The sequence below is a fragment of the Asparagus officinalis genome, chromosome 1 (genome assembly GCF_001876935.1).
Source record: "Asparagus officinalis chromosome 1, Aspof.V1, whole genome shotgun sequence".
Taxonomy (NCBI): Eukaryota; Viridiplantae; Streptophyta; class Magnoliopsida; order Asparagales; family Asparagaceae; genus Asparagus; species Asparagus officinalis.
The window spans coordinates 21,442,350-21,455,792 of NC_033794.1; the positions used below are offsets into that span (position 1 = coordinate 21,442,350).

General features: G+C 35.4%; 2 protein-coding genes across 2 annotated transcripts; one reads left to right on the plus strand and one right to left on the minus strand.

Moving 5' to 3' along the window:
• LOC109831723 (delta(14)-sterol reductase-like) lies at nucleotides 574-7,039 on the plus strand. The gene is made up of 13 exons (XM_020399119.1): nucleotides 574-672; nucleotides 800-917; nucleotides 1,021-1,091; nucleotides 2,111-2,167; nucleotides 3,310-3,401; nucleotides 4,202-4,249; nucleotides 4,400-4,520; nucleotides 4,592-4,638; nucleotides 5,077-5,158; nucleotides 5,567-5,643; nucleotides 6,031-6,150; nucleotides 6,235-6,309; nucleotides 6,683-7,039. Exons 1-13 carry the CDS (start codon nucleotides 574-576, stop codon nucleotides 6,834-6,836), a joined length of 1,161 nt encoding a protein of 386 aa, XP_020254708.1. The 3' UTR covers nucleotides 6,837-7,039.
• Nucleotides 7,554-13,442, minus strand: LOC109831730 (zinc finger CCCH domain-containing protein 32-like). The gene is made up of 3 exons (XM_020399129.1): nucleotides 13,347-13,442; nucleotides 10,428-10,538; nucleotides 7,554-9,546 (listed from the first exon to the last, which is right to left on the minus strand). The coding sequence occupies exons 1-3, from the start codon at nucleotides 13,440-13,442 to the stop codon at nucleotides 7,771-7,773; spliced, it is 1,983 nt and encodes a 660-aa protein (XP_020254718.1). The 3' UTR covers nucleotides 7,554-7,770.

Consider the following 13,443-nt stretch of genomic DNA (forward strand, 5'->3'; position numbering starts at 1 on the left):
GTTTTAAATAGTATTTGTAAGGTTTTCAAGCTGTCATGATTGTATGAATCTTTTAAGGTTTTAGTTATTATTGGTGAAAGTTTGAAGGATGAATATGGAGGAAAATATAGCTCTTTATACTGAAGTGTAGCACCTTTTTGTAAAAGTACATATCTTTATTCCGAAGTATAGCTCTTCGCAACCATAGTATAGCTCTTTATCGATAAAATATAACTCTTTATGTTTTCTAAAAAATCTGAAACTTAGTGATGATGTATACAATATGTTGTTCGATAATGTATTCATGTTTACCAATTTACCATAGTATAACTCTTTATCGATAAAATATAACTCTTTCCGAAGTACATATTTTTAAATCAGTTTTTTTCTGAGCAATGTAAACGCGTGATGATGTATACAATATGCTGTTCGATAATGTATTCATGTTGACGAAAGGTCCACTCTCAAATTTTCAATTTTTTAAAAAAATATAGCTCTTAATATTAAAGTGTACCACTTTTTTATGAAAGTATAGCTTTTATTCCAAAGTATATCGCTTTAAGTCCAACTCATCCTTTATTTATCCATGTGAACATGAACAGTGAAACCAACAATATTCGTTCTTTTAATACCGCCTCGTATAATATATTCAGCACGCCCNTCCTTAGTTCATCAATCCCCACATGGAGCTCCGTAAGTCCAAACAAAACAAAACCCATCAATTTAATCTCCATCTAATCCCAGTTTCTTCGATAAAAAACCCATCTTGTGTTCATCCTAGGGATCGATTCCATTTTTTTATTTTTATTTTTTGATTCAGGTGATGGTCCTGTTCTCCTACTTGGGCTACTTGGCATTGGCGGGGTCTATTCTCCCCGGCAAGATCGTCCCTGGTGCCGTGCTCTCTGATGGCACTCGCCTCCATTATAGATGCAATGGTGACCCATTTCATTTCATTTTATTTTATTTTATTGCCATTTTGTGCTCTATTTTTGATGATAAGCTGACCCTTTTTTTCTTCTTTGGGTGTTTTGTTCTTAGGATTATTATCACTTCTCGTCTTGTTGGCACTTCTAGGGGTCGGTGTTCAAATGAAGTTGATCTCTCCTACGGTATATATTATATACTCCCTTTAATCTCTGTGTGCAGAGAACTATATATGTACATCTGGAACTATTTCAGTAGTTAGTATATTAGAATCTGAGAAGATTATAATTTGCATTCTTCAAAATTTTATCCTTCATGGAAGTACGCTCTTCGAATTTGGAAAAGTTCTACTTTGCACTTCTCAAATTTAGTATATTGGTAAATCGATCTGTATTAGTTTATACACAAGATGAGCTTCTCGGTATCTGCTAAGTGGGAGCAGGAAAAACTCTGAATAAACGTTTGCTACGGATACGATTGGCCTGTTGTAGCATTCATTTGTTTATGCATTCAACCACTGGCCGCAAAGTTAAAGTCTGCTAGTGGCTAGCACATATATATTTGGATGAGTAAACTTGCAGTAAAAAGATGCAAGTTTAGTCTCAAAAATTACAAAGAATATACATGATGATAGACAGAAATATTTCTTTCCAATGTTGACATGCTTCTTATATTCTCAATGTAGAGAACATAAATTATTCTATGAGCAGGCATATTCTAATTGAATAGTTTAAATTTAGAAAGTAGAAACATAATATATTCTTCTAGTACGACGTAGAAACATAATATAACATGTACTAGCTACTAAATGAAATAAATGGGAGGCCCAAACAATTCCCTAACCAGTTGATATTCCTCCATAGGGCCGTATATGAGCTGATACAGTTTTTCCCCATCAACAGTGGGGTCAACAACATAAAGGGTTGTTACTAGGTGCTGAAACTTTATTGTCTGAGTTTTTTTCTTTACCTATATGCTGGTTACATATGAACTGGACTGACTTAGGCCAACATTAAATATGCCTTTCACTATCTCTATTCTATTCATATTAAACAAGCTATATCATACATTCATTTTTTCAAGTCATGCCTTTTCTTCATAACCCAAAATTTGCCTGCTGTATATGTGATACTGGTTTCATGAATACAAGTTTGTTTATCTGTCTATTTTAATAAAGTGACATTATATTTATGTACAATCATAGGTCATAGCAGACAAAGGACTTGAGCTTCTATCAGTTACTTTCATATTCAGCATCCTGGTAAGCTTTGTTCTTTAGAATTTAATATGAAGTGGCGTTGTGATCAACTAATATCCCTATGTGGATTTTGGGTTGCTAATATCTGAATTGCTTTTGGAAAACCTTTTTTTAATAGACATGGACTATAAGTAGAAGATGGTGAAGATGGTGTGTTGTTACTATCATATTCTTCTTTACATCGTAGACACCACAGTCTTGCACATATATCATGATAGATAATCTGTAGCATCCGGTCTACTACGATACTTGTCTCTAATAAAGGTCCAAAGGATCCAATCATCCAAATATGAACTTTCTGCTAATTGTGTATCCTGAATCATCTTTTCCATCTCTACACTTACTGATTAATGTGACCTCACATCCAACTAAAAAGAGTTCAAAGGAGAAAAAGCTAGAGAGGGGCATAGGAATGAAAATTTTGTTCAGAACTTCTGTCTGATATAGAAACTAAATATGAAAATGGAGTTGCCAATCAATTGACACTATTGGCCTGCTTTGCTATGAGTTCTTAACCGTGTTCTGAGCTAGTTGGATCACTAGGAGAATTGCGTTGTTTCTCTGCTGGGGTTATATTTCTATTAGCTGTCCCTTGAAACCATAACACGCAGTTTGATACCAACTAAAAAATGTAAATGAAATACTTGTTGCTTTCTACTGCATGAAAATCATAAAATAAATTGTTCTTGTAAGATACTAGCAACTAACCAAAATTTGTCTTATGACCATATTGTATTTCCTGGGCAAACACATGTTACACATACATTTGAGTATAATCATTTGTACATTGATAATATTAATGATAGTAAACAGAACATAGTACAAATTACAAAAAGTAACATGATAGAAAAAAAGTGCATGGTTTTGCTACTAGAGATCCCCACAAAGACGAGTTATATTTTCTGAAAGAATCCATTCCTTAGTGAAAGGGCACACAAAAGGCGACATTACTACATAAGAGTCCTATAATATCAATGTTGGCAATGTTGGAAATATTATGCAAAGAAAAGTAGTTGTTAAGCAAATACTCCAAAGCTTTTGAAGTTTAACTTCATTGCCTTCATTGAAGGGGACCATAGATAAGAACTATATTTTTGAGCATCCTCATTACCTTCTAATGTCCGATTTATTCATATTTCTCTCAGGTATCTCTGGTGCTTTATGTTGCTGGTTGCAAGTCTAATGACAAAAGTTCCTCCTTCAAACCTCATGTGACAGGGAACATGCTTGATGATTGGTATGAAGTCTCTGTTCTCATATTGTCTGGTAACTTGAGAGTTTGTTATCATGGAAATTTTCTTTTGAAAAAAGGTGTAAAGTGGAAACACATGATTTGCTTTTGTCAAGAAAAGTTGTTAAAGAGATAGTAGAAATACGAGATAGTAGAAATACGCTATTCATAATTTGTTAATTTTAATAGTGGTTCCTACTCACTACTTATAAATGTAAAATTCTATACTAGTATTGAGAATTTGTAGACTGTTGTATACATGTGTTTGAACGCCTATGATCTACATGAATTCAGTCTCCATCAACTTCTTCAGCTCTGCAGTGTCAATGTTTACTTACCGTAGCAACAGTACTTATCAGTTACTATTGTAATAAATATAAGGTTAGTCAGTGTCCTAGGATATTTTAGTTAGTTTTTAGATAATGATCCGTTCTTATTTTTTAATCATTGTGAATCTTTTTTTAGATAATGTCTAATGACAAAGATAAACCTTTAGTTTGCTAACTTTTAGGAAAAGGCTTTTTGGATCTCAGTTGACTTTTACTTGTTAAAACAGTGCAAGCATCCTCTTATAATAACATGAAGTGACTAGTTTTCTAGATATTTTTGTTTTTTCGCACATTCTTGGAAAATCAAGATAATTTACGAATATGCGACATGTACAGTTGAAAACCTTAAATGTTGTATTGCCTTCCTGCCACTTATGAGGTTCAGTACTTGCTAAGCAAGCATCTGTCATATTCATTTTAAAAGGTGAAAATATTATGGCTTCTTGTAAATTCTTATGTCATTGTTATGTCTTATAGGTGGTTGGGAGTACAGCTGAATCCTCGATTTATGGGAATAGACCTCAAGTATGTGCACAGTTTTCAATATTTTAGCACTCCTGTTGCTGTTTCCTTGTTTCTATCCACATTGAAATCACATGTTCCACATCTTGTATTGAACTTCAGTCATTTTTGTTATTTCACTCTTTTTCTTTTCTTGTTGCCTTTTTTTTGCAGATTCTTTTTTGTCAGAGCTGGAATGATGGCATGGTTATTCATCAATCTCTCTTTATTCGCGAAGCTCTATCAAGCCGGCAATGCAAACCTTTCAGTCATTCTTTACCAGCTCTTTTGTGGGGTATGCTCAATGAGATATCTTTTAAATCAAGTATCGGACAGCAGTACTAATGCTTGCAATTTTTTGTGTAGCTGTACGTTATAGATTACTTCTTCTATGAAGAGTTCATGACCTCCACGTAAGTAACCTTACAAGCCCCTGGAAAGGTCTTCTAACAGCTGTTAAGATATATCATGCTAACCTTATAAGCTCTCTGAAAAGGTCTTCTCATAGCTGTTAAGATATATCATGCTAGTGTTCGCTATAAATTATCGTTCACTCCTTGTGCACATGCCGATACATTTTAGTTTTCAGTGCCTACTATTAGAAAATCATTGCTTAACAAGGAAAATATGCTGTTTTTTTGTTACAAATTTGTCAAATGTACCAATGTGCATTTATCAGAACTAAATAGGAAAGTGAAAATTGCAAAATACTTGTAGGGTCTCAGTCTATTAAGTTGATGTTTTTCAATATCATATTTTTATTTCAAGAGCTGCCATATACATTACTGTTCATGTTACTTAATTTGATCATGATTAAATTCACTATTATAATGGTTCTGTATTATTTTTAGGTGGGACATTATAGCTGAGAGGCTGGGCTTCATGCTGGTTTTCGGGGATCTGGTTTTTATTCCTTTCACGTTTACAATTCAGGCATGATATGGTCCATTTTCATCAGACCCTTTGTTTGACGTACTGATAATATATCAAATCTATTATGCCTATCTAGTACATTACGATGTTTAGGCAAAATAACTACTTGACTAAAAATTCACCACTACAAAAACCTGAATCAGTTGACCAATAGTTAAACTTATATTCTCAAATAACATTTCTTGTTTGTATAAATACTTTTAGTTTTCTCAAATTCTTATTTATTGAATTGGTTAGAATATTGTTGCCAAAAGAACATCAAATGGTTTGGGTAAGGATAACCATTAACTTGTTTCATGTGATGGTCTTCATGCTTTACTTCCTGATATAGCTTGTTTCATGTGATCTTCTTCTTGTCGTTTATGTTATCCATGATCATGCACTTACGAATTTCTATCTTCTATCCAGGGTTGGTGGCTTCTGAAACATAAAGTTGAAATATCAAAATTAGCTGCTGCAGTTAGTTGCCTGGTTTTCTTCATCGGGTATGAGATTTTTTTCTCTTTTATACACACGTAAACTTCATAGCTATACAAAACCCTCTGAACTAATGGAAATTGTCATAATTGACGCAAATGTGAAGGTAAAAAACCTAAACTTTCCGGGTTACTATCTACATGCCTTCCCCGAAAACCTCTCCTTCAGTACAATTTACAAGTACATAAGCACAAAATTGCTCACTATATGTGCAAAGCACATGTCAAGTTAAACTAAGTGACAAGTTCAGGGGGTTTCCTCTGATTGATATACTGTTTATCTTTATTTTATTTTATTTTTTAGGGACACAAAAACACCCAAAGTTCATTGGGGATTGTATGAAATTTCCTTTAGAAAAGATTCCTAATACACCGAACTTTGCATGAATCACGCAGCTATCAAGTATTCCGTGGAGCCAACAAACAAAAGCATGTATTCAAAAAAAATCCTAAAGCTCACATATGGGGCAAGCCTCCAAAAGTCATTGGAGGAAAGCTACTTGCTTCTGGTTACTGGTAAGCTTTCTGATAATTCTTATCAAATTGGTAAAATTACTGTTCTTTAAATATATTCAAGAACCACCACCTTTTATCTGGCAGGGGAATTGCAAGGCACTGTAATTATCTTGGAGATTTGCTCTTAGCACTCTCATTCAGTTTGCCTTGTGGAACAAGGTACTTTTTTGGGTTAATTGCACATAGCTACCTGTAGTATTGATGTTTTGCACTTATTACCCCTGTAGTTCCATTGTTGCAGATAGACACCCTGTTTTTTTTTATTTTTTTTTATTTTTTTATTTTTGACTCATTTACCCTTAGATAAACTCGCTAATGGAGGGGCAATATCTGCCAACATTTTTCCAAGGGTAAGATAGTAAAAAAAAATTAACCTGGTGGTCTATCTGCAACAATGAAACTACAGGGTACTAAGTGAAAAACAAATGATAATTCTGGGGGTGTATACACAATTACCTTTATATATGTTATTGTTCTCAATATGTTGATGATTTTGTGTAATCGCTTGTTAATGTGTTGTTTATTTTTACAGTTCTGTGATCCCCTACTTCTATCCTATATATCTTCTTATACTTCTTATATGGAGGGAGAGAAGAGACGACACAAGGTGCTCTGAGAAGTACAAAGAGATATGGGAAGAATATTGCAAGCTTGTTCCTTGGAGAATACTTCCATTTGTTTACTAAAAGAGAGGATTTCTTTTTCCTCCCAAATTTGTATTGTGTTGTACCCAGCAAATGGATAGATGAGGCACTTTAACATTTCCTATATTTAGAGTGGAAAAATAAAAGGATGGTTAAATTTTGATTTGGTGCTTGCCTATGCGATAGGACTCTCTGTATTCGGAAAAATGTTTAATTGATGATATGAAGGCCTATGTTTGTCTGAGTGGGGATTTTTGGTTACATAGATGATTTAACTGCTCTCCCTAAGTTTTCCAGATGACCGTTCGGTTTAGATAAAAGTGTCTCACTGAAGGATCCTTGAAAGTTAATTATTGATAATTCCCAAATTTTATGCATGATATAATTTATATCCGGAACAATTATGCAGCTATACCAAATATTTGAAGGCTTAACAAAACGTGAGGCCTCCAAGCTACTGAGCCTTTAAGAAAAGAAAAAAAAAAGTATTTGCAAGCAAGTACTTAATTTTAATATTAAGACTACCTGGGCATCATCCTACAATTACTGGATGTCCTCCATTTCCAAAGATTGACATACCTTCGCTATCCAGATATATTCTGAGCCACACACGAGAACATCTTTGTTGTACGACATGTACATTAAAGTCTGCCCGGCATTGTGATACGTTAAGCAAAACAAGGAAGTCAATTCAGTAAACAACATATTTGAATTTCCATCAAGGCAATTCGCCCAAAGTAGAAAAGAAACATGAGGAGATAATTGATCAACGTTATGCATTTAGGCATAGAATAATAAAATATTGAACAATCAAGTATTCAACTGATACACTTTCAAGATATTTCAACAAAGCCCAATTTTGATAAAACTGCTGAGCAAACATGTTACAACTCTCACTGGGTCAACCTCCAGACTATCTTCAGCTACATTTCTGAATCTTAAGACAACTTTATAAATAGTAACACCTTTAAGTAACTCAAGAAAATAAAAGACCAGCCTTTCTAGCAAAATCATCCTCATCATCCAATTCATCATCTTCTTCCTCTCCTTGGCTTTCATATTCTGTTTTATAATCTCCACCCACAGTTGCCTCATACTCATACTCGCCGTCTCTCTGCTCAAAGTTTTGCAATCCTTCATCTTCCATGGCATCAACGTCCATGTGATCTTTGGCTGAGGAGTCTCCGTCATAAGTTATTAGTTCATCGTCTCTTGAAGGAGTTGAATCCTTCTCATCTTCAACTGTTTCAACTTTAGGCTGCGGTTGCTTATTTGTTACAGGGTCACAATCACTTACTTGTGGAACTCCATTTCTCTGATTATTTTCATCCGCATTGCAGGTATCTACACTGTCCAAGGGTACATCTTCTCTTTTCCTCTTGAGAAGAACACTCAGAGGTTTCGGTCCTTCGAATGAAGGAGAATCTTCATTATTCTGTACCTTGGTTGTCTGCTCTTGTGAGCTCTTGACCAGCTTTGCCCCTTTTAGCTCTGCTAGACTCTTCGGACCATTGAAGTTCAACGAATCAACATCCTCTCTCTTGCTCAGCCTGCCTCCTAAGTTTCTCAAAGGAGGGTCTTCACTTAGCCTTCTTGTTCTTTCATTTTGCCTCACTTGGTTACTAACTGATGCCCTAGTTGGCGACAATCTGCCTCGGTTTCTAGAAACATCTCTCTGCTCAGACTGCAAGCTGAAAGAGTCTCCTGATGATGCTGCAGGAAGAGTAATCCTACCTCGAAGACGAGAGCTTACAGAGGTTTCAAGAGGAACCTGCAACTGATTCCTGTGAGAATGATGGCCATAATCTCTCTCTTTTTCCTCCACATAGTGATCGCTCCTGATGGCTGATCTAGAAGAATCAAGCTTTCTTTGTTTCAACCGATGTCGTAGATCAGCTCTATCCACTTCATTAGGGCTCTTGGGCTTCTGAAGCACCCTTCTTTCAGGCAACTGCGATCTTTCTAAGCTCCTCTCAGATAAAATCTTGTGTGGTCTTGGGTTGCGGTAGTCTTGAATCCTTCCATTCTGTCCACTATATTTATCTACCGACCTTCTACATTGGTTTCTCTCAAAGATGTTGACGGGTTTGTAATCAGAAGAGCAATGCTGATAATCATTTAGAGCGGATTTTCTTCCAAATTCGCTGGCTTTCGTGCTATTGACAACATGAGCATCAAATACTGAAGAATGTTCGCCAACTATCTCACCAGGCTCCAGATCATTCTGAAGGTGTTCATCTAAGGAATGAATCTGATGGTTCTGGGACCTGCTCCAAGCATTGCTGTTTATGACAGGAGCATGTGCTGGCTGCGAGTTTGATAAGAAATTCTTCGCATGTGTAACACCATTTGAAGATTGCAGCTCATTTCTGATAACAGGTTTTGTTGATGAAACTGGTGCTTTCAGTTTTATATCAGCACTCACTTTTGGAATGCTTTGTTTATTACTACACTGCTTGATGCTCCAAGATTCATATTTTAATGTGGCCTGTGGCTGTTCTGAGAATGAGGGAGAAGCCTTTGCTAATTGCTGTGAAACAACATCACCATTTGCCTGCGTTTCATGCGAGAAAGGGCAAATCTCGCCCTTTAAACAGTGGCCCTTTTGAAAAAAAATGCATTGCTGACTTCGGCTTTGCTTATTCAAACTATAAGGAGGAGCATGCACCACAGGAATCTGCTTTGATGGTACTGTTGGTATGGAGGGCAGGGTAGGTCCTGAACCTGGAGATCCAAACAAACCAGCAAGTGGCTGTGAAAGAAAAAAAAAAGGTAACATTAGCATTTCTGATAAAAGAGTAAATTTTTAAGAAAATGACAACGGCAATACAAAGTCCATTAGATCAGCAAAACTATCTAGCCATTTTTATTTTATAAAAATGATCTTAAAAACTTTGTTTATTCATATTCGAGTTATCTAAACATCAAAAGAATTGCAGTTAGATAAAATCCACACTTTTCACCATATAAAAGCGTGTCTACAAGCATAAGTAACATTATCCAGATAAAAGTTTCCAGTGTATCAAATTTAGAAGCAAGCAAACAACCATAACATCTCAAAAAAGGTAAAAACCAGCATTCCTTGCACATGAAATTGAGCTCATTCCCTAATTTTTTTTTGTGATCCGCTCCTATGAACTTGATCTACACGTTCTTAAACCCAAAGACACCAATTTTGGGGTGAACCCGTCGTGTTTTGACCCTTCGTTGAGCCGTGCAAAAAGTTGTATTCATTCGAAAACGTTAAAATTGCGGTGAGTGGATGAAGGATCAAAACACGACGGGTTCACCCCAAAGTTGGTGTGCTTGGGTTTAAGAACGTGTAGATCAAGTTCATCGGAGCGGATCACAAAAAAAAATAGGGAATGATGTGATTTTAGACCGCGTCCTTAGGTGGGAATCTAAGGTGTCACCTTAGGAAAACATTACCCATATATATGCTTGGTAGTGAGGTGTCACATTCTCCTCCACTCATTGAAATCGGGGCCCACACTCACATGGGTTGAGGAGTTGTTGGGAATGGCAATGAGTGGATGAGAATGAGACACCTCACTACCAAACACCAAATTTGTGCTTGGTACCAAGCATACCCATTTTTCTCTATATATATATATCAAGAGAAGAAAGACTCACCGGATGCCGAAATGCACACTTAGGATTCAAGCAGTTGCTATTCAACCAATAGTAACAATCTCTGGGGTTAAGCCTGGCACCCTCACTGTGACGATACTCACATTCATTTCCCTGTAACAAGGAAAGATATGTCAGTTTGAATGACAAGGCAGGTTATATAAACAGGAAACAGTATCTTTTAAATGAAAACAATCAAGGCCTAATAAGTACTCTGAAAAGAAAAGGAAGGAAAAAAATGAATATTATATCAAGAGATACTTAGCGAATTAGTAGTTAGGTATATATTGATAAAGTTTGGAATTTTACATGAAAATAATGACGATATGGTCAATGAAAACTGACTAATTTCCTCAATATTATGGCTAAACCAATCATTTATTGACAACCATCAGGTCTTTCAACTCTACATTTGAAGAAAAATGTAGAGTGTGTCCAAGATTTGCAAGCCTATATATCGTACAAGGCTTCACAGAGAGGTCGCTTGACGCGAGTTGATATCTAGTGATGTGTCAACATCATAAAGGGGACCATTATGTAAATAAAGTATGTGCGAGAATTCATAGCATACAACCTTACGTTAATTGAGATAGATTTGCATGACTTAACTCACTGCTTTAGCCTCCATTTGCAAACAACCCGGTAAGATGACCAGCAAGCATCAAATAATTTGAATGTTCAAACACACGAAGTTCAACATTTTACAAAATGAGATCATTCTCAGCCAAATCCCTCATTTATAAAAATTATAGAACTCCACATGTACTGATATATTTTTCCTCTTTCTTTTCCAAAATATAAATTGAACTCTAAACCAATGGCAATAAAGGACATGCCAACACAACAAAGACTCTACACTACGATGTATTCTGGTAACACCTAATGGGAAACAGATACAACATGCAAGAAGTAAATGTTTCTCGCTAATATTGTTTAGAAAATGTTGTCTCTTTTCCTAATTTAGTCTTCTCAAGATGGAAATAATCACTAGAGAATCCATCAAAATTATCCTTAACAAATCAAGCAAAAAATCTAAGATAGGAAAGGTATAATGGTCGGCAATGCTCACAATTCATAACTCATAAGATCGTCTAAACAGAAAAAGCAAGTGCCTCGATGGCGAGCTCTTCCCTCGCAAGAACAAGCATTCCAAAAGAAGGCCTAGAAATGAAAATCTTAATAAACCCCAAACCATATCAAGCACCATTAGGAAGACGAGCATTTATTAAAACATATCTATCTCATATACTAAAACAAAGCTCCTGGAGTACACGTGGCAAATTTTTAGGCATTAGACTGTTAATATTCCATATAGATACACTTTTAATCCTATAATTATCTATCCTATAATGCTAAAATAAGCCCATGCTTGCACACACCTATTAAACTTCTCTAGGACTGTCCGTTTAACTTCTCTATTTGTTTTTGTGATTGACACAATTTCAGTTTCATTCCAATTAACGACTCATTTATTTCATTTTTCTTTCTTCCATTCAATAGACTCATTTATCTCTTCACATAGCAGATTTTTTTTTTCTAAACCAGAGAAGCATGGTCATATATGGAAACAAAAATACAAAACAGTGTCTCCCGAGGGTTGTAAGACTCTTACAAAACCCAACCCAAGGTAGAAATGCCAGCACATGGACATGACCGGCCCCTTGCAGATAAACACAAAATGATATGCTAACATATTAGCATAACCCCAAAATACATCAATGAGAGACCCTGACAAAAAATGTGTCCCTTGGCATCAAGGGAAATAAGTTTCTAACACCCATAGGAACATCTTCAAATTTACAGTCTTTAATTTTCTATTATTGCAGTCTCTCGTTAATGTCATCAACCGAACTGTCGACCATTATACCTTTCGTAAATTGAAGTCATTAATTGTTTCTTGATGGCATCAACGGCATTGGATTATATTTAATTTTCTATTATTGCGTTTGATGACTTTAGTACACATTCGTAAGCTAACAAAATTTAATTATAAAATATTCCATCAAACTTATATAGTCTCTTACAACTACATAATGTTAGAAGATTTTTTATTCTTAAAATACACATTTATTTATTTCTATAAGATAAATATGCTAAATGACATTTCATATCCGCTTCTTCACATGGTATTTTCAACAAAAAAAAGAAAAGAAAAAGAAAAAAGAAAAAGAATTAGCAATTCCTTTTTTAATAAATAGTCATATTTAAAATTCATTTTATCATTTTGGTAAAAGATATACTAAAAAAATCCGACAGCATTGCGCGTGCATAGCACTAGTTCTCTAATAAAAGAAACCTCGTTCCCGCCAGAAATGCATGCATGGGCTACACACGAACCCTATAAAGTCAAAGCTCAACATGCATCCTTTACCTCCTCCCTTTCCTTCATATCAGTCACCATATGCACTGTTTTAAACCTTTCAGCAAGCAATCCCTCCTAAATCTCTCTATCTCTTCCACTTTCTCTATCCCCAAATTGCAAAACCCTAGACACATCTCCAACTCCTGTCGTGCAGGATTGATCGAAATACTGAATTTCAAGCTAGAGATTTCACAAAGACTAAAATTTTTTCACCGATTAAGAGAAAAGATTCTGAAAGCCTCAAAGAGGCACCTAAATAGAACTGCAAGTTTTACAAGAAGGCATACACCGTAATGCCCTTTTCCACAATGCTGGCGATTTTTGGACTTAAAAACGGTAAAGATCACTCCCTTTTTGAAAAAGATTACAACTTTGAAGGCAACCAAGCTAGAGATTTCACATTAAGCTGACATCCCTAACTAATCAAATTATTATCCACCCCATAATTCCAAGAATCCAAGAACAAGGTCAAACTAACAAGCAGAAGATAACAATTCAAGATCCATCAAATATAAAACTTTTAAATTTAAAAAATTAGAGAAAAAATAAAGAAAAATTACCTTCTTGCAGGTCAATGGAGACGCAAGAAAGTAAACGCAATCGGTGTTTTTCTTCAACGCCTCCTCCTCCGCCGTCGGAACGCCACCCGAATCCATC

Bases quoted from the DNA above. Each gene is read 5' to 3' on its own strand.
- LOC109831730 (XM_020399129.1), bottom strand. From the start codon at position 13,442: ATGGATTCGGGTGGCGTTCCGACGGCGGAGGAGGAGGCGTTGAAGAAA. The intron at 10,539-13,346 runs GTAATTTTTCTT...TCCTTGTTACAG, and splicing joins CTCCATTGACCTGCAAGAAG to GGAAATGAATGTGAGTATCG. The intron at 9,547-10,427 runs GTGAGTCTTTCT...TTTCTTTCACAG, and splicing joins AGTGTGCATTTCGGCATCCG to CCACTTGCTGGTTTGTTTGG.